The sequence below is a fragment of the Sorex fumeus genome, unplaced genomic scaffold, assembly GCF_029834395.1.
Source record: "Sorex fumeus unplaced genomic scaffold, SorFum_2.1 ptg000169l, whole genome shotgun sequence".
NCBI classification, from domain to species: domain Eukaryota; kingdom Metazoa; phylum Chordata; class Mammalia; order Eulipotyphla; family Soricidae; genus Sorex; species Sorex fumeus.
This window is the reverse complement of record NW_026606226.1, coordinates 9,186,908-9,206,980: the sequence shown is the minus strand read 5'-3', so window position 1 is coordinate 9,206,980 and position 20,073 is coordinate 9,186,908. Positions and strand designations below refer to the sequence as shown.

At 37.7% G+C, this 20,073-nt stretch overlaps 1 protein-coding gene across 1 annotated transcript in view; it reads left to right on the top strand.

Annotated features, from left to right (window-relative positions):
* The window catches only part of DDX10 (DEAD-box helicase 10), a 253,550-nt gene that overhangs the window by 220,652 nt on the left and 12,825 nt on the right, over nt 1–20,073 (top strand). Inside the window, exon 17 of the mRNA XM_056107531.1 lies at nt 11,950–12,086. Coding sequence (XP_055963506.1) covers nt 11,950–12,086 — 137 coding nt within the window. The remainder of the gene's footprint in view (nt 1–11,949; nt 12,087–20,073) is intronic.

The window sequence follows — 20,073 nt, the reverse complement described above, 5'->3', positions numbered from 1 at the left end:
ATGACTATATATTTTCAATTCTCTGTAGCATAGGTATAGAAATACCAATTCCCCATGTAATCCAGGATTGGAATTTCTGGGTGGTTTTGTGACTTATGTTTAAATTTTACTTGAATTGTATGTTTTCCAAAGCAAAGTTCCCTTTCATCTTAAATTCCTTGTTTTGTTTTTTGATTTTTTTTCAGTGCAAACTTTATTTAAAGCTAGCCAAATGGAAATGATCTTACTCTCCTTTGGGGGTTGGCCATGATAGTACCCAAGTGAAAGGGAACTCTTAATAAATTTTAAGGAAAAGTTCTGGTTGAAAATGTTCATTTGGTAACATCTCATTTAGTGATACCATAATAACATACATCCTCAAAAAAAACAGGCTGTCATGGTTTGTGCATTTGACATTTGTTGGGATGTTTTTCCTGCTGTTTAGCATTTTTTCCTTTTGTGTGCAAAAGGTGGTTAATGGATTTTCACATTCTGCTAGATTCATTCATAGGCATTTGTCAAAACCTGAACTCATTCATTTCATTTCTGATCTTTAGTTGCTATTTATTTTCACCAAATAGAAGCCAGTTTTAGTCCCTCATAGAGTAGTTTTCCAGTAGCTTACTGAGAGATTGGATTGAACTTGGATTCTGTTTGGGGAAGTGATAATGAATGAATGGGACAAACTGTTGGAGAATGTGGTAAAACCAAACATGCACATGACCCAAATCTCCTTTTGTCAGTGTTTGGTAACTTTAAAGAAGGGGCACAAGTAGTTTTACCATATTTCTTCTCCCTGAGAAATGGCAGTTTGGGTAAAAGATTAAAATACAGGCATGTGACAAAATAGTGCACGCGCCCATTCATTTTATGACTGTTACATAAATTATTGTATTGTTGGGAGCTCTCCTACTTTGAATGTTGACTTACGACTTTTGTTGTATGTGGTTTTGCCACTCAGCAGCCTAAAACAATACTTACGAGAGACTGAGGGTTGTGTTGACTGGGTTGTTGAACCTAAATCATACTCTAAAGGCTTTTGGTGCTGATTGGCCTTCTCAAACAGAGCTCAGAACTGTCCCACTTGAGGCCTGTGTACTTGTTGCTAGTTCAGTCCTAGGAAGTAGTTGTACCCTGCAGTAGTCTTTGATGAGGGGTTCATGGGAGGCAGGCTATTGTACTGAAAGTTCAGGCTTTTTTCCCTTCCAAAATGCTTATTTGTAAGTGCTAATAATGTTCTTTATATGGTTTCAATGGTTCTGTGACTTCCAAGCACCTCAGGTTCATTATTTCTAATCTGGGGGCAGAGAGGTAAACTTGGGAGTAAGTTAACCTTGGTTTGATCCCTGGCACTGTGTAAGGACTCACTGGGCACCACTAAGAGGGATCCCTGAGCACAGAGCCAGGAGTCAGCCCTGAGCACTGCTGGATGTGGTCTAAATTCCTCCAACTTCAAAGAATGTCTAAAGTCTATCCTGTTAACATATAGAGAGTGTACACACACACACACACACACACACACACACACACACACACTTCTATTAAAATATATGAAAAACAATCTAATAATATCCTCTGAATTAAAAACAGTATTACTTAATGTTAAGATGCTTAGATCTATAAGGGGATTGGAAAAAATACTATAATGCAGTCTCTGCATACATATATTTATCATTTAAACTTTGCTGATTATGAATACCCTTCTAAATGTCATTAAAGTATTCTTTGGAGGGTCATTTATGTACAGTAAAATTTACTACTTGTGGTATTTGCACCTGTGGATTTTGACATGCGCTTAGAGTTACCTTGCATCTACCGCAGTTGTCACGGTCCTCCCGTTATTCATCTATTTGCTCGAGCGGGCCCAGTAACATCTCCATCGTGAGACTTGTTGTTACTGTGTTTGGCATATCGAATACGTCACGGGGAGCTTGCCAGGCTCTGCCGTGCGGGCGAGATACTCTCGGTAGCTTGCCGGGCTCTCCGAGAGGGGCGGAGGAATCGAACTCGGGTCGGCCATGTTGGCCGCTTGTAAGGCAAACGCCCTACCGCTGTGCTATCGCTCCAGCCCTACCGCAGTTGAATATACAGAATAATTTCATTATCTTAAATAAGAGGTCTTCTTACTGCCTTCCTCCAGACTCAGTTCCTGGTGATCAGTCATCTGTTTTCTGTCTGTCTAGGTTTTTCTTTTTTTATAATCTTATCTATATCAACTCATTCATACGTCTAACCTTGTGTTTACCCTGTTTTGCTTGATGAGATTTATTTGTGATCATTCCTTATTGTTGCATGTATTAGCCCTTTACATTGAGAAATATTTCATCATTAAAATTTTTTTTACTATTAATAGAGTAATAATCAAAGTATTTCTTTTGGAGTGCTGGTGATGAAACTCAGGGCCTCGGACATTTCTACATGTATTAGAATTAGGTCTGGAGGAAACAGAAGAGTCTAAGAAGCTCAGATCACCAAACTGCCAGATTTTGCTTTTCTGTTATTAATGATGATAAATGTTTTTCCCACATACTTTTCTCCTTTACTATGACAGATATCAGTGTTTAGATCAGTGATTTTTCAGCCACTGGTCCAGTGAAAGTTCAAGTGTGTAAAAAAGGCCCCCAAACCCCACAAGTTTAAACAATCCAGACAAGGGATTAGAAGCTCCCTGAGGTAGTCAGTTGCCTGAAAGTATTCAACTTAGCTACTGGTGGAGTCCTCAGCAGTGTCTGGTGACTCATCCTGCATTGAGGTGTTCATTACTATGAGAAGAATGGTCATCTGGACTTGTAATTGCATTTTATTTAATAGCTTATCTGAATATAACCTTTTCTTCTGGAAGGAAGAGAAGAAGAAGAAAGATAATGGGCTACACGATTATTTAACAGGGTGTTACTTAAATTATAGTATTGTTAGTATTTTGCAGGGCTCTATGAGGTACCCATATCTTAAATATGCAAGTGAGTCAGCAATTTAGAAAGAATAATAAATTTTGTGCAAGGAACTTTTAGGAGAAAATTTATTTTGCCAGAAGTCCTAAGATGGAACTGCTGACTCATACTCTTCTGGCACACTGTGTTTCAGATTTTATTGCTTTGTAGCAATGCTTAGCACACAATCAGTGTGTTGAATAGTTGCATGGATATTCCAAATTTTGAAAATCCTTTTAATTTTGGGATTCACTCTCTGAGATTTTTGACATGCTGACCCTTTGTCTGCCATTCCTAATTATGCTCCCTTCATGTATGTCTATCACCTCTTCATGTCTCTCAGTGAGGTATTCCTCTTGTTTTGAAATGCTGAGGAAAAAATAAGGCAGTGAATGGAACTCAGGTAAGCTGTACTAGATTGAGGAGTGTCCTAACAAACCAATGGATGGCCTTGGTCTGGATTCCCTTCCTTGCCCCTGTATATTCTTTTATCCCCAATGTCCTATGTTCCCTTTTTCTCATTGTCTCCTCTGCACCGCAGTGAAGATGTGCTTCCTTCCTCCCGTTCACTGTGCTTGGTTTGATGCTGATGGTAGGAAGTATAGAGCTAGGACAGAGCTTTCCAGTCGAGGCCAGATGCCTTGAGGAGAGGGAGATTTTCAAATATAATTCTTGCACATTAGAAGTTACTGAAGTGCCAAGAGGTTACTAGAGTGCCAATCACTCTTTGGTTAGAGCTCCACACTACCCTTACCGAATAAATTTCTGGCAAATAAGATAAAAATATTCTAAAGTACTATAATTCAGCTTATGACAGTATAACTAAAAAAAGTAAAGGAGCCAGTCTTTTTTTTTTTTTTTAATAGAATCACCGTGAGAAACCGTTTCAAGCTTTCATGTTTGGGTTTCAATCACACAATGATCGAACACCCATCCCTCCACCAGTGCACATTCCCCACCACCAGTGTCCCATTATCCCTCCCCCCGCCCTCCCCCTGCCTCTATGACAGACACTTTCCCCCATGCGCTCTCTCTACTTTGGGACATTGTGGTTTGCAATATAGATACTGAGAGGCTATCACGTTCGTTCCTTTATCTACTTTCGGCATAAGTAGGAGCCAGTCTTAAAAGTTGACATTTTGGTGAGGGAACCATTTGCACATTTACCTTAGTGAATTCGTTTGCCTGAAAGAAAGTAGCTCTCATTGGCCACAGTTTGTGCACATAATCCAGAAGACACTTCCAGTATTTATTTCGTAAGTGATTTTGTGCCTGGAATTTATAATCAGGTACATCTCAAACCAATCATACCTCTTTTCTGAAGATGGTTTATCGTCTCTGACCATCAATTTTTATTTTAAATTTCAGAGTTGTGAAGTTTCTTCTTACTATCTTAGAAAGTTATTTTGCTGGTCTTGTTAGTGAGAACAAACTATTTTTTTTATTTTTCAAGAGATTTTATTTGGGGTTAAGGGGGCCAACCCCTAGCAGCGCTCAGGGCTCACTCCTGGCTCTATACTCAGGAATTACTCCTGGCAGGGCTTGGGGAACCATGTGTGGTGTTGGGGGATCGAACCCAGGTCCGCCATGTGCAAGGCAAGTGTCCTACCTGCTGGTCTCTTGCTCCGGCCCACATAAGCTGTATTTTGAATTCTTTATTTTCTCTAGACGTTCTTCACATTCTTTATTTTCTTGTCAAGATCAGAATGAGCTTATCAGGGATTTTGGAATTTTCCTCATAAAATTGTGAGATTTCAAAGTTGATGTTCTGCTTATAATTTCTACAGACTGGGAAGACTTATTTAAAAAAAAAAAAAACAAAATTCTTGGGGCTAGAGTGCTAGCACAGCGGGTAGGGCGTTTGCCTTGCATGCGACTGATTCCCAACATCCCATATAGTCCCCTGAGCACCGCCAGGGGGTGCTTGAGTCAGGAGTAACCCCTGTGCATAGCCGGGTGTGACCCAAAAAGCAAAAAAATTAAAATTAAAATTTAAAAAAAATTTTTAAATTCTAAATGGACCAGCCAGAGAGATAGTACAGTGCGTTGGGCACCTGCCTTAATTGCGGCTGGCCAGAGTTTAATTCCCCAACAGTTGCATATGGTATTGTGAGCACTTCCAGGAGTGAATCCTGAGTGCAGAGCCACGAGTAACCCCAGAGCCATTGCTGGATGTGGCCCCAAAACAAACCAAAATTCTAAACGGAATTAAATAACTAAACATTAATTGTAATTATTAAATAATTTGCTTATTTTATGAATGTTATGTGATACATAGAAAGGTAATGATAAAGTCTATATTTCAAATTGATTTTCTGACAATAATCATTAATACATGTCCAAATATTCCTTCTGACTTTTCACTTCACTCAAGTAATGCCATTAAAGTTAAAAGTCTTGTTTCTTTTGTGTTATAAACATATTAGGTCTTTGGCCTAATAAATAAAATCTGTTGATGTGAAGTTATGGTCTCTTTTTGTCAAGATAGGACATAATCAATATTCCTTTAACTCCACACAACCTCTTCTTCATAGATGTTATGTTTATATAATTTTCGTTTCCTCTTTCAAAAATCTTCAAATTATTAAATTTCTTACCCAGACATTTGTGTTCTCTGTTCCACACTAAATTTTTTTTCACTTTTGCTGTCCTTGCAAATACTCATAAAAAAAAAGAAATAATTGAAATGCAGCAGGTAAGAAGCATATTTAGACGTAGATGATGACTTGTTTTCTTTCTTCCAAAGGGATTTTATGCAATATTTTATAAATATTTATAAATATGGCATATTTATAAACAATGTTTTAAAATTTTAAACTCTCAAAAGTAAACCCCTAATTTACTTATTTTTGCATAATCATTTATGTTGAAGAACTAAATTTTTTTGTGTGTTTGTATGCCCTAACTGTACACATAGGTTCTTAGCATGAAGTTTTCTTGCATGGTGTAGAGGAATTTTTAAAATATGACTTTCTCCAATATTTGCCCCTTTAAAGGTGCTATCATTCTTGCATTTTTCTTTACTGACAACTCATTTTCCCATTAAGATGCTGATAGAATATTTTTTATGCATCTGCAATTAATTAAAATCTTTACAAGCTTCCTTAAGCTTCAGTACTGTAATTATTTTCGTTTTATACTTGAGAAATTTGAGACAGAAGTTAAGGGATTAACAATTACCAATAAAACCGCATGGCCAGTTCTAAATTGGTGAGATTTCTAACTTAACTAGTGCTAAAATCCCACAAATACATGCTCATCATGTAAAGATAACAGTATGTACCCCCACTCTAATACTTTATACATTGAACACCTGTTCATGTGTTGCATATTTATTAAGAACCTGCTCTGTTCTTTTTTGTTGGCTGCAGTAGAGAGAGACCTGCATGACATCTGTTCCCACAGAACTGACCTGCCAGTTAGGGGTGCAGACTTGACTAATGAGTTCTCTCTTAGCAGAGCCCTGAAGAGAAACCCACAGGAAGTCTTACTAGGAAAGCGATGCTTATTGTATTGTGTCTGATTGACTTGCAGTTAAGGGTGGAGTATAATGCAAAACTCTTGAACAAGGGTTTGAGAGATAAGTAGGGTGCTAGCTTTGCATGCAGTTGACTAGGGTTCAATTCCCCAACACACCATGTGGTCTTCTGAGCCCCCTCAGGAGTATCCCTGAGCCCAGAGCCAGGATTAAACCCTGAGCACATCAGAGTGTGGCTCTAAAACAGACCCTTGGGGCTGGAGCAATAGCACAGTGGGTAGGGCGCTTGCCTTGCATGCGGCTGACCCGGGTTCGATTCCCAGCATCCCGTATGGTTCCCTGAGCACCGCCAGGAGTAACTCCTGAGTGCAGAGCCAGGAGTAACCCCTGTGCATCGCCGGGTATGACCCAAAAAAGCAAAAAATAAAAAATAAAAAATAAAATAAAAATAAAACAAACCCTTGAAGAAGATGTGGAGACCATTAGATTGATAACTGCAGCAACAGTTGGAGAGGGTGTGGAAGCTCTACGGCTCCCTTACAGGCTCTTTTGTCCTGTTTGTCTCTTCTTTTGACAGTTCCTGAGTCCTTTAGTTCCATAGCCATGAGTAAAGTACTTTGTTGAGTTATGTGAGTCATACTAGAGTATTATTGAGCCTGAGGATTATGAGAAAACCTGAATTACAGTTCATCAGGCAAAGGTATAGGCAGCTTGAGGATTCCATTTGGAGTTTGCATCTCATTGTAGGCATTCTTATGGAACTGAACCCTTGTCCAATGGTATCCGTGCTAATTCTGCATAGTGTCAACATTGAATTGAATTCAATATTGAATGCTCTAATATTGAAGGCATTAGAGAACTGGTGTGGAAAAGATGTTTGTTGTTGGAAAGTATCACATGGTAGGTGAGAGGGAGAGAACAGCATCCCAGCAGAGAAGTATCAGGTAGAAAAATCCTGATTTGGAAAGGGACCTGACTTGTCCCAAGCTGTGAAAGAATGTGTGTCTTAACAGCGTTGTAAGCAGACAGTAAGTACCATCAGGTTAAAATTGAAGGATCAAATGACTGAGATTGATTGGGAAGCTGGTACAAAACTTCACACACACAAACACACACACACACAACAGAGAAGCTTGGAGCGCAGGCATGGTGAAAGTGGAGGTGAACATCCAAGGTGACATCGAAACCCTCCTTGTAGCTTTATGTGGTATTTAAAGTATCTTGTTTCTGAGACAGCAAATGCAAAGCTTTAACGGTGAAAAATGTGACTGATTTTCAACCGCCAAGTAGCAGATATTGAGAGGTTGGAAACCATTTTCTTAGAGTCTGACCAAGTTTGTGTGACTTTAGCCAAGTTATTCAGTCTGCTGAACATTGAGAATGAGAACGTTCTGGGGCTGGAGAGATAGTCCAGCATGTAGAGCTCTTGCCTTGCCTGTGGCTAACCCAGGTTCCATCCCCCGTATCCCATACAGTCCCTGAGCACCGCCAGGAGTGATTTCTGAGTGCAGAGCTAGGAGTGACCCCTGAGCATTGGCAGGTGTAGCCCCAAAACCAAAAAAGAAAATGCGAACAAATCTTTTCTCATCCTATTTCATAGGGTTTGATGATTAAGTTAGGTAATATATATCCGAGTACTTTGTAAATTTGTGGTAGAATGTCTCTCCTCAGCCACATTTCTATCGTTAAAACCAAAACCAAAATAAAACTAGTCAGGTAACACCTTTTTTTTTGTTTTTTCGAGAATTTTCATCTGCCCTACTTATAATTGGGTCTTCTAAAGAACTATTTTGGAAAGCAATTTCTATTTTAGGTGAAAAATTTCTTCAGGGTTTCTGAAAAATATATTTCAGGAAGAGCCAGTTCACAGAGGTGACCCTGATTGAATGCTCTGTGTGTGTGTGTGTGTGTGTGTGTGTGTGTGTGTGTGTGTGTGTATACACTACTTTATTTCTCAGTCTTAAGAGAGAAATGTGACATTTGACAGTAGTGATTCATGCTTTGTTTTGAGCAGGTGGAAAGGGAAGAGAGAGATGGGAGAATAACCTGAGCAGCTCTGATTATTGCTTCTAGCCTATAACCTCTAACATGAAAGAAAACAGTCCAGTTGATACCCGGAACCCTTAAGAGCCACACCTTAGGGAATCTGTGCAAAAATGCCTTCACAACCAGCAGGGTCCATTGACTCTTCAATAGCTGCTCCCCAGAAAAGCAGCACCTGGTTTTCCTTTAAATGCTAATGTAACTGCCGGAGAACAGGTTTTTTTTTTTTTTGGCAAGTACTTTGTTTTATTTATGTTATATTCCCTAGTATCTAGAAGTGTGTCTGGTACTTACAGTGTTTCCTTAATAAGATTTGTGGAATAAAGGAGTGAATAGAGATGCTTTTGTAATGCATCTAGTGTTTACTGACTCTTTCTTCAGTCACATTTAATACACTCAGTCATGATTCTGTGCAATAGCAGTTCTCTCAGATACATCACGTTCAGCATCAAGTTGCTGTTCCTTGATATATATGAGATGGCCTCATCCCATCTGCACCACCACTCTCAGTAAGCTGTCGACTCGCTTGGATTATTGTAGCTTTAAAATTGATATCTCCAGGGTTGGAGAGATTACTCGTTCATTGGCTGGAAGATCAAATACTCAGTGGGCCAGGGTTTGACACCTGATCGCTCATGCTTCCCTGAGCATAACCATGAGTGAATGCCATGCATTCATCCAACTGGGAGTAGCCCCTGAGCACCACCAGATGTAACCCCAAACCCAAAAACAAAATTGATATCACATACCACCTTCAAATTTTATAGCTTCCAGCCACTCTTCCAATTGCTGTCATGGTGTCGTATTATATGTTCATTGCTCCCATCAGTGAGTCCTCACACAGTGACATCCATGATCAGCTGGGGTATCAGATTATTTGTGTTCTCTGTCATGAACAAGAGTCTGGAGTGAGGTAATTTACAAATATAAACACCATTAACTTTATTTTTTAAATGATTTATAAAGTCATGAGACAGAATACTTAAGAATATCCGTTTTCTATAATGTCCACCTTACATAGCTAGTCTAAATTAGGCCTTGTCAGGACAGAATCTAAGAATGTTTTGATTGTGATAATACCCTTTTTACACAGTGACTGTACATTTATATTGTAGATAATAGTGTTTTTGTTTTTTAATTAAGGTGTTAGAATCACCAGCTTTTCATAATATTAGCTTTATTATGGTTTTATATTTCTAAAAAAAAGAATCAGAAAGTAAGGTCAAGATAAGAATGTCTTTTCTCCCATTATCCCCGCACTTTCAATGATTGAAATTGTATTTCTAAAGGAGTGATTGTTAGCTCAAATCCATTTTTCATTGTCAAGAATACAATATATTCAGGGGTCTATTGTAACACAGGTATTAATAGTATGATCATCTGTTGGGCCAGAAAATAGCAAAACCTGAAAATTGTTGATTATAACGTAGTAACACAAATCCAAATATCTTTTTATCTGTTTAAAAGTTGAATTGCATCATTGAGAATTAGTCTTTTCCTTCTAACAAATGGAATATGTAGAGTGCAATATTATCAGGCATTTAGACTCTCATTTTTATAATTTATTCTTTTATTATAAAACATTATTGGGGATTACTTTATAACATGCTGTCAGGACATGGTAAATAATATTTGGTGTTAAAATACAGTTCAGTGAAGCATTCCTCTTTTTTTTTCCTTTTTTGGAGGGGTGGATAGGAGGAGATGTCCACACCTAGCAGTGCTCAGGGCTTACTCCAGGTTCTGTGCTTGTGCTCAGAGATCACTTTCTCTCTCTTGTCCTGTTAATTTCTAATACACTAAATGTGAGTGAATATAATCCACAGTAGCAAAAGTTCCTTGGAGCCCTGCATACTCTTCATGTATAGTGATGCCCCGAGACCTAGAAATTTTGAGGATTCTTTAGAGTCTTCTCTGTCTCCAACTTTGAACAGGAAATTCCTTTAAGCACATCATACTAGCAAATCAGAGCTAGGAGATTAATGTTCTTGTGTATATAATGTTGATGGCTTGATTATTTTCAAATAGACCATGCCATACTGTCAGATGTGTTGCTTGTTGCTTTGGATAACATTTTTATATTTAATTTTTGTGGTCTTTTTTTCCTTTTTTCCTTTTTTGGCGACATCCAATGATGCTCAGGTTTTATTCCTGGCTCTGCACTCAGAAATTATTCCTGGCGGTGCTCAGGGGACCATATGAGATGACACAGATTCACCCAGTGTCGCTCGCTTGCATGCAAGGCCTTCCCACTGTTTTGTTCTGGCCCCTGGTTGGCAACCTTTTAAGTCCCTGCTTCCGCTAGTTGTTTCCAGATTTTTAACAGGAAGCTTGACCAGGAATGCAATGAGTCTTGTGTGGTGACTAATCCTTATTTTCTTCTTCCTCCTTTCATTATGGTCAGAATGAAGTAGCTGAGAAGTGTTTCTGAGGACTTTTGTGATAAAGCTTCATAGTGGCTTGCTCTGCTCTTCTGAATTATTCAGTTTCTGGGAAAGAACACTAAATATTTGAAATCAAAGAATCACTATTATTCCACATGCTGTGGATAAAATCCTTTATAATATAAAATTAAAATGATTTATAAGTATAAATTACTTATAATATAAAACTCTTCTCCCTGTAATAAAGAATTAAAAGGTGGTAATAGAGAAACTCATCTAGGATTATTTTTTAAATTCTACTTATTGTCTGTTAAATGCATGTGGTAACACTTAGATTTCTTATCTGCTTGGTGATAAAACCAATCTGTCAGAAATAAGTTTGTTAATAAGGAAAGTTTGTTATATTAATGTATAATACTTTTTTAGCTTTTCAACATAGCATTGATTTGCTCTTTGGCAAAAACAAACTCCCATAATATAAAATCAGAAAAATCTGCTTACTAATCTGTACAGCATAAAACTGTTTTTATAAAACCTATCCTTGTTACCATTTACAGCATAAAACTGTTTTTATAAAACCTATCCTTGTTACCATTTTCTGTAGTTTTGTAAAATGTACCTTCTTACACTTGTTCTGAGTAACTCTCTACTTATATTTGAATTTAGAAGTTCTTTCAGTATTAATTTACTGGTGTGTAGGTCTGATATTTTAAGATTTTAATTAGTATGGTCATAAACTGATCAGACAAATATTTCTGTATTTCCTTGTGGTTTTTTTATACTTTCACCTAATGTTTTTGGTAGTTTTGAAACTTAGATGTATGTGGGAAAAACACTAAGCCACACTACACTTTATCTCTTTGATAGCTGAATTTCACAGACATAATAAAGCCGACCATTTTCTCTTACACTGCGTTTAAAGCTCTCAAAAATTATTTGCTTTCTGAAATTTTTATTTTTGAAATAAATCTTTTTCTTTTTGCAAATGATTATGGTTCTGGAAGTTATATAGAGGTTTCATCGAAATTGAAACCTAAATGAGATTCTCATTTAGAGGGTTTAATTCATGTCTAGAAATCTGACTTACTTGTTTATTAGGTGCTCTAATGAGTTTTCCTTGTATTTATTTTCTTAGGCCAAAGATGAAGAGGAAGCCTTTCTAGATTGGAGTGATGATGATAATGATGCATTTGATCCAAGCACACTTCCAGATCCAGATAAGTACAGAGACTCTGAAGAATCTGATAGTGAAGATGTGGAGAATAAAATCAAGTACGTTTTTTTTCTTTTTTTATCATTAGCATCATTTACTATATGGATCTTCTTCGAACAAATTGAAAGAATGTGTAGAGACAAATATATCATCTCATGCACTTATCATTTTGAAGCCTTTGCTTCCATAGTCCTTGTTAACAAATATGAGGGCAATATGAAAGTTCTGTTTCCTTTTTTTTTTTTTTGGCTTTTTTGGTTATCTTTTTCTAATTTCTAATGCTTAAATATTTGCTTCACTACGGTAGTACAGAGGTACTGTTTTGTTCTGATTCACTGACAATAGGATTCTATTGAAAGTCTTAAAAGTTCTCTGAATTTTAGGAAATGGTAATTTATACCCTTACCAACTTTGATATGCAGTTAATAAATACATAAATAGAAAACTTATATAACCTGACTTGAATCTTTTTCTCATTTTAAAATCTTCCACTTGTAATGTAGATTTATTTAATATTATGGTAAAGAACAGGTAAAATATGATGAATTAAATACAAGTATGACTTGTTCAACATTTGTTTTCAGAATACTACATATTAGATCGCATTAGAATCTATTGGCTTAAAAATTCAGAACAGTTAGGGATCCACGAAGATAATAAAGGGATTAAGGTGCTTGCCTTCCATGCAGCTGACTGCTGATGAATCTCTGGCACCACATGGTCCCCTGAGCATCACTAGACATGGCTCTGGAGGCCTACATACCACATCTTGGGACCCTCACATTGAAGTCCTTGCCCAGTTGGTTGAGTATCACTGGGAAGGGCCCTAGGTCTCCTGAGCACAAGTGGGGTATCCTCACTTCTCCCCCAGTAGTTCAAGACATTGGCTTTCACGGACATTGTATATAGGTGAGTATATTAGGGCAGAGGGACATACAAATGATTGTTGGAATTAATTTGATTGAAGGAAAGAGGAGTTTTAATGGCATCCCTCAATTGGTAGCCTAGAGAGTTTGTAGTTGGATAAATATGCCACAGAGAGTTATAATTTTGGTATTAAGTAAGAACGACATTATGAAAAGGTCTGAAAAAGATTATCTCCTTAGGAGAAAAGACTGCAGGGGGAGGTCATTTCAGAATTACTTTTCATTTTAGTCTGTGCTCATTTAAACATGAAATTATTTTGTAGTAGCCAAAATCATTTATCCAAAATACAATTTTCCTAGTGAACCTGGAAGCGTTTGGACAATGAGACAGTGTTCTTAATAATGGTTTTTTAAACATTTACAGCCTGGTTAGTTAGCCTAACTCCCAACGAAGGATAAGAAGCACCACGGGTGGAATAATTTGATTGGGATTAGGAAACTATACAGATGTTTGTGATCAGGGTTCAAGTACTTAGGTTTAAGCATTTGCCTAATCTTTATAAATTGACCTCTGAGACTAAATATGCTTTGGAAAATGCCTCAGTGCATCATTTTAGGTTTTACTGAGCTATCAGTTTAGTTAAAAGTTTGCTGCTACTTCAATTTTCACATAAATAAATGCCCCTCTTTCCAAGTGGTTTTATCAGATTTTCATTTTGATAAATGTGCTGCAATTTAACATGTAGGGCTTCATATCAGTAGCTTCCAAATGTTTCTGTAATTTTACTCTCTGGCAGGGACATTAATTGGTTTTTAGTTTATTTGCTGCCATCTTTTGCATCTCTGTGTAACATTATCTTTAAAACAAAGAGCCTAACCTTTGAAGTCATTTGCAAGATGTTAGCAGTCCTTCTGTATCTGATCCATAAGAATTTTCCCCAAACATTTTTGCTGATTCTGGCTCATCATTAATCAATGTACAGCAGGCAGTTCATTTCATCTTCTGGTACTTCTTTTGTTCGTAGTGACATTTCCCTGCTACCAGCTAGTTAATATGACTTGTTCATTAATAGTTTCATATGTCCCGTGTTACAAAATCTATAATTGCTTTGCGGACTTTGGAAACTGTCCTTTTGTGCCAATACTTTTAGCCTGAGCCACTACTCTTGTCATAGGCACATTGAGAATATCTTGAAATATTCAAATTGATTTACTGATGGAGGTTTGTAGAGTGAAAAGGACGACCTATAATTATAAACAAATAAAATAGTTCCAGTCCCAGCAACTTAAATGCTACAGTAGAAACTGGAATAGATAGATAGAATAGGAAGAAGCCAAGTTCAGATATTGTAGTAGTGGTGGACAGAATGTTGAGGGGAGCACTTTGAGATGCCAAAGCACTGAAAGACAAGAGTTAAGATAGAAATATTTAAGCATTACATGAAAATTTCAATGTTTTCCATTCCAGATAAGGCTAATTACAGAATTAGCAGAGATCAAAAGGAATTAGTGAACTTGTTTTAAAACTGAAAAAAAATTGTCGTTTGCTGAAGAGAATATCAGCCAGAGCTTTATTCCTTTAGTACAGTGAAGCGCTTTATAATGGTTTCATCTTGTGTCTAAAAGCAGTGATGATCTGCTTCAGCCCTCTTTATTAGAGATGAAGCCAGGGCTTCAAGGGATAAAATAATTTAGGTCTGTGATCATAATACAAAATAGGGATGGATCAGTTTGATTAGCCTAAATCAAACATCATACTTCAAACACTCCAATCAAATAATAAAGACATTCACTTTGGTGCCAGAAGATGTAGTACAGGGGTTAAGTTATCCACAGCCTCTAATACTAGCACCTTTCAGCAAGGACTCCAGAAATATCTTTAGACATTGCTTCGGATAGCATTGCTTCTGAGATATCTTCAGATATCCCTTGTAAAGCAAAATCTGCAGTTGAGAACCACCAGACTAGACCCAGGATGTACATATTGCAGGCGCTTAATTAACCCAGTTTCTCTCTAAGATGGGCTTTATGTGTATTCCTTTCCACTCAGCCCAGGCAGTTTGTTTCTATTTAAATCCAGCAGCTCAGGACAACTGTCAGTTATTTGGCACTGCATGCTTTGGTATGTATGGACGAGGCATGGGATTAGACCATGCACCACAGAAAGTTAATAAGCAAGTGACTTTAAAACTAAGGCAGGAATTTTACGGTAGGTTGTTCTGTCGTAGTCTACCTGTGAAGTTTCTTTTTGTACCCTACGTTTCATTTCTCTGCCTTTCTCTTCACTTAAAATTATTTTAATGGCAATTAATTAAAGATATATGTAAACTATAATCAAAATTGTTTTGAAGAAGAAAAAGCATTCAAGGGCCAGAGTGATTGTACAGCAGGTAGGGTGCTTGCCTTGTATGCCGCCAACCCAGGTTCAACCCCCGACAGTACCCCATATGGTCCCTAAGCCCTGCCAAGCGTGATGCCTGAGCACTGAGCCAGGAGTAAACCCTGATAACAGCCAGGTTTGACCCCAGAACCAAAAAATAAAAGAATGAAACAATAGAAAAAACATTCATATATAAATTGATATACATTAGTTTTTTTAAATTGAATCACCATGGCATACATAGTTACATAGCTGTTCATAATTGGATTTCAGTCAGACAATGTTCCAATACCCATCCCTTCACTAGTGTACATTTCTCACCCCCAGTGCCCCCAGTTTCTCTCCTTCCACCCTCTCCTTTCTCTATGGCATGCAACCTCCCCCCACTCTCTCTGTATCTCCCCATCTCTCCTCTCTCCTCTCTCCTCTCTCCTACTTTCAGCATGCAGGGTTTTTTGTTGTTGTTTTTGTTGTTGTTTGCTTTTTGGGTCACACCTGGCAATGTACAGGGGTGACTTCTGGCTTATGCGCCCAGGAATTACTCCTGGAGGTGCTGGGGGAACCATATAGGATGCTAAGAATTGAACCTGGGTTGGCCACGTGCAAGGCAAATGCTCTACCCGTTGTGCTCCAGCACCCAGTGTGCAGTTCTTACCCAGTGATCATTTCCAACTATCTTGTCATAGTGGAAATGATCCTTTGTCTATGCCCGTGGTAGTGCTGCTGCTGCCACCTCTCAGTTAGTATTACCTGTATTGTTTTCTTACTCATTCCAATTTTTGACTTTGTCTTACATAAATGTGCCTAGATAGTAATGTCCAAGTTGTCATTTATAGAGAGTTCTCCCACACGTTCACAAGTTTTCTGTGCTGCCCTGCTTTTTGCATCTGCTTAAGAATTGTCGGAAGAGCTCATACTCCAGCCTCTTGGTTCTCTCGGGTCGTGGTCCAGGAATGTACTTGCATTTTCAGATAGGAGCTTACTGTTATGGAACTAGATACATCAGTTAGAAAATGGATCTTAATCTCAGTAGCATGGGAAAATTCTTTGAACATTTCTTCTAGGTATTTCTTTTTCCTTCACATTGGAAACACCCACAGATTCTCAGCCTGATTAACACTCTCATGTCTCTCCATGGAAAAGTTATCTTAGTCAGTGGGAATTGAGCAAAAGGCAGTTAGATTTAGTGCAGAAAGACCTAGGTTGGGGTCAGTCATTCCTCCTCACAGAGCTTTGATAGGGTTTTAAAGGATTTAAAAATAAAATACACAAGTCAGAAAAATTTAGAATATTCAAACTTACCCCTAAAAGAAAACCCATACCCATTAGCAGTCATCCCTCATCTTCCCCCTTCCTGAATTCCCTCCAATCACTAATCTACATTCTGTCTCTATGGATTTTATAGACACTTATTAAAATATCCTATTCTGGACAGATATTGTGACACCAAATGTCCTATTCTGGACATTTTAATAAAATATAACATACATAAACCAAAAAAGTGTGTACCTCTGCCCACCTCAGCTCAGTGGGCAGTGGCAGTCAAATTTAAACTATTCCCCAGTCCTCTATGGGATGTTCAGAATTGTCATCTCTAACGCTGACATTCTGAAGAGATTATGGAGTACAAGATCCAACTCCTTTAAGTTAGCATGACAGAAAGCTTCTTGCTTAGAAGCTGGTCCCAGGGGCAGTGAACAACGTGACCTTGAGTTCCTTTCAAGGAACTCTAAAGAATGCTGCTGCTGCGGCTGCCTCTACTGATCTTTGAGAACATGTGTAGAAGGGAGTTCTTGCTTGATGTTCATGAGTTGCTTTTCTCATTTTCAACCATTTTTCAGTTGGTCTGGGCTGGTTTATACTCTTTCATTCCTGACTATTCCTTTTCAACTTCAATTAGCAAAGATAGAATTAACACCAAAAGTTGGCTTTAAAAAAAATTAAGGTGGACAGTTTGCTAGAGGACCTGGCTTTTTCTTGCAGCAGATATTGTGACACCATAGAATTAATTGCTCATCTGAAAACTGCATGAAATCCTGTATTTTTGTTTCTGTGATTTCTGGTAGGGATTTTCATATTTTAAGTGGGTACAGTGGTCTTTGTACTCATACATGATTTTTCATTTTCTTTCCCAGATATTCTAAATCATGTAGCCATGCTGCCCTTTTCTTTTTTTGGTACCAAGAATTTACGTCGTACTAAGATAAAATATATATATACACACACATATATATAATGCTTGCTTTTTTGAGATAAAAAGCATTATATAAATCACATTCTACTTATTTAGTAGTTAAAGCTATAGTCTTTGACTTGGTATTTCTCCCATCTGTCCTTTAAGAATTTAGCACCTGTCATGCATAGTAGTGCAGAGGATAGAACCTCTAATCACTGTCACTGTCCCTCGTTGTTCATTGATTTGCCTGAGCGGGCCCAGTAACGTCACCGTTGTGAGACTTGTTACTGTGTTTGGCATATTGAGTACATCATGGATAGCTTGCCAGGCTTTGCCGTGCAGGTGAGATACTCTTGGTAGCTTGCCGGGCTCCCTGAGAGGGATGGAGGAATCGAACCCGGCTCGGCCGGGTCGGCTGCATGCAAGGCAAACGCCCTACCTCTGTGCTATCACTTCAATCCAGAACCTCTAATACTTAAAAATAACAAACCAACCTACATCCCTGCCTTTGAAAAGCTATTTTAATTCCCTAGATTTCACAGATAGCACGCAATTGCAGAGCTGAATGATGGATTTAATTTTTGACTTGTGATCTGAGGGAGGCAGGGAGCAAGGGGGGGGTCTCTGTGGGCATGGGGTATGAAGGTGGACAAAACTGATGGGTCCTACTCTGGGTGGGGTGTGTGGGAAGAGCTTTCTAAAAGGAGTGAACCGGAAGGACTTTCCTGTGAGTCAGGGAAAAAGGTCATTTGCACTTGGGAAGACCGTGGTCCTTGAAGTGAGACAAGAGTTTCTTCAGCTATATTCCTATTAAATGCTTCTTTCAGTAAAGTTGTCCTCTTTAGTTATGCTGCACAGGCTGAGAGATTTGGTTTGGAATATGTAACATAAGATTAATTTGTGTGTATCTGGTAGCATTCATCATGTTTGGTTTATGGCCATCTTCATGTGAATTGCTAATGATGTGAAAATGTGCAAAGGATTGAATATGAAAAAGAAGCAGCTGGATGTTCCAGATATTCATTATCTAGTCAAATTATGTTTTTAATATTTATAATCCTAACCTTTTTCAAACAAAAAAAGGAAAAGGAAAAAGGTTGTGGTTAGACTCACTGCCTTATATCAATCTTTTCTTCCTTGGTCTCTTGCTTATGGCACATTACTTTATAAAAAATTGTTTTTGGTGAGGTGTTTGGTGTATTACTCTAGATGGTATGAGATCAATTACATTGGTAATTTGTTCTAAGACTGTTATCATCATTTAGACATGAAAATTTCTATGTGAACTCAAACACTTTCCTGTATCATTTAAAAATGTTTCAAATCTAATTTAACTAGATTTTTTTTTTTTTACTTAGTCTGACACAGGTTTGAAGGAATAGACTAATCAAGGATTGTTGTTTCTGTTTTCATTCGTTTGGAATTTTTGTTCAGATTTAAAAAAAAAAAATACTGGCCAGGAGGACTGGCCCACAGTTGGAAATTGCTACAAGTGATGGAGGTGGGGAGGCTGGTTAGGATAGAGAAGTCCACCATGACATTGAATGGAATTATCAATCTAGACAAGAACTGAGTGCTGAAAATAGGTGAAGGGATAAACATGATAGCCTTTTAGTACCTGTACTGTAAACTATAATGCACAAACGGGAAGAGAGAGAAAAAGAGAGACGGGGGTTGGGGGGGTCGGGGATGAGCGGGACATTGGCAGTGGGACATATACACTGGTGAAGGGAAGGGTGTTGGAACATTGTATGACTGAAACCCAATAGCGAACAGCTTCATAACTGTGTATCTCACAGTGATTCAGTTAACAAAAACAAATTTTAAAAAGCATGTTCCTTTATTTTATTTTTGCAACAAACCTACCTGTCTCTACAAGTTCTTTCTCATACAGAGATGAACTATTTAATTTCTAGGGTCTGCCAGTGTTCTTCTGTGCCATTACTTCAGTTAATTTTGCCCCACTACTGTTCTTCTCTTTGAGTTGACTCAAAACTTTAGAGTTAACTTTAGAAGAAATGCAAGGCCTTTTACCTAAGGAAAAAAATACATGTGAGTCCAAATTGAGCTTCTGGATAAGCCACGTTCCTTTCCCCTGTAATTATTTTTTTGGGGGATATGATGCCCTATTTATTATATTAAAATTTAGAAGAATTACTGCTGAAAATATGGGATTTTCAAAAATCTAGGTGATATGATAGTTAAAAATATACTACTGACTTGTACTTCCCACTCTCTTGAGCCTTATTCATTGGAAAATCTAGTTTGGAGGGGCACAAGTGGGAAGGAGTTGGTTCATAGTCATGATTCATTGAGTAGAAAGTGTGTCTCCTGTTATTTGATTTTAATTTGAGATTATCCATGTATTCAATATGTCTAGCAACTTTTAAGAGAAATATCTCAGTCATCATTTTTTTTTACAAAATTTAAAGTTGTATGAATTACCAAAACTCATACTAAGCTTTTTTCAGAACTTAGCATAAATTGTGGGTGACACAAATTAATCTTGACTTTCTTTTAAATTATTTCTTTTGTCTTTTGCCTTTTGACACTGGCCTTAAAAAAAATAAAAAATTTTCTGTCAAGTTCAGCATGAATGGAGACATTTCCTTAACAGATACTAG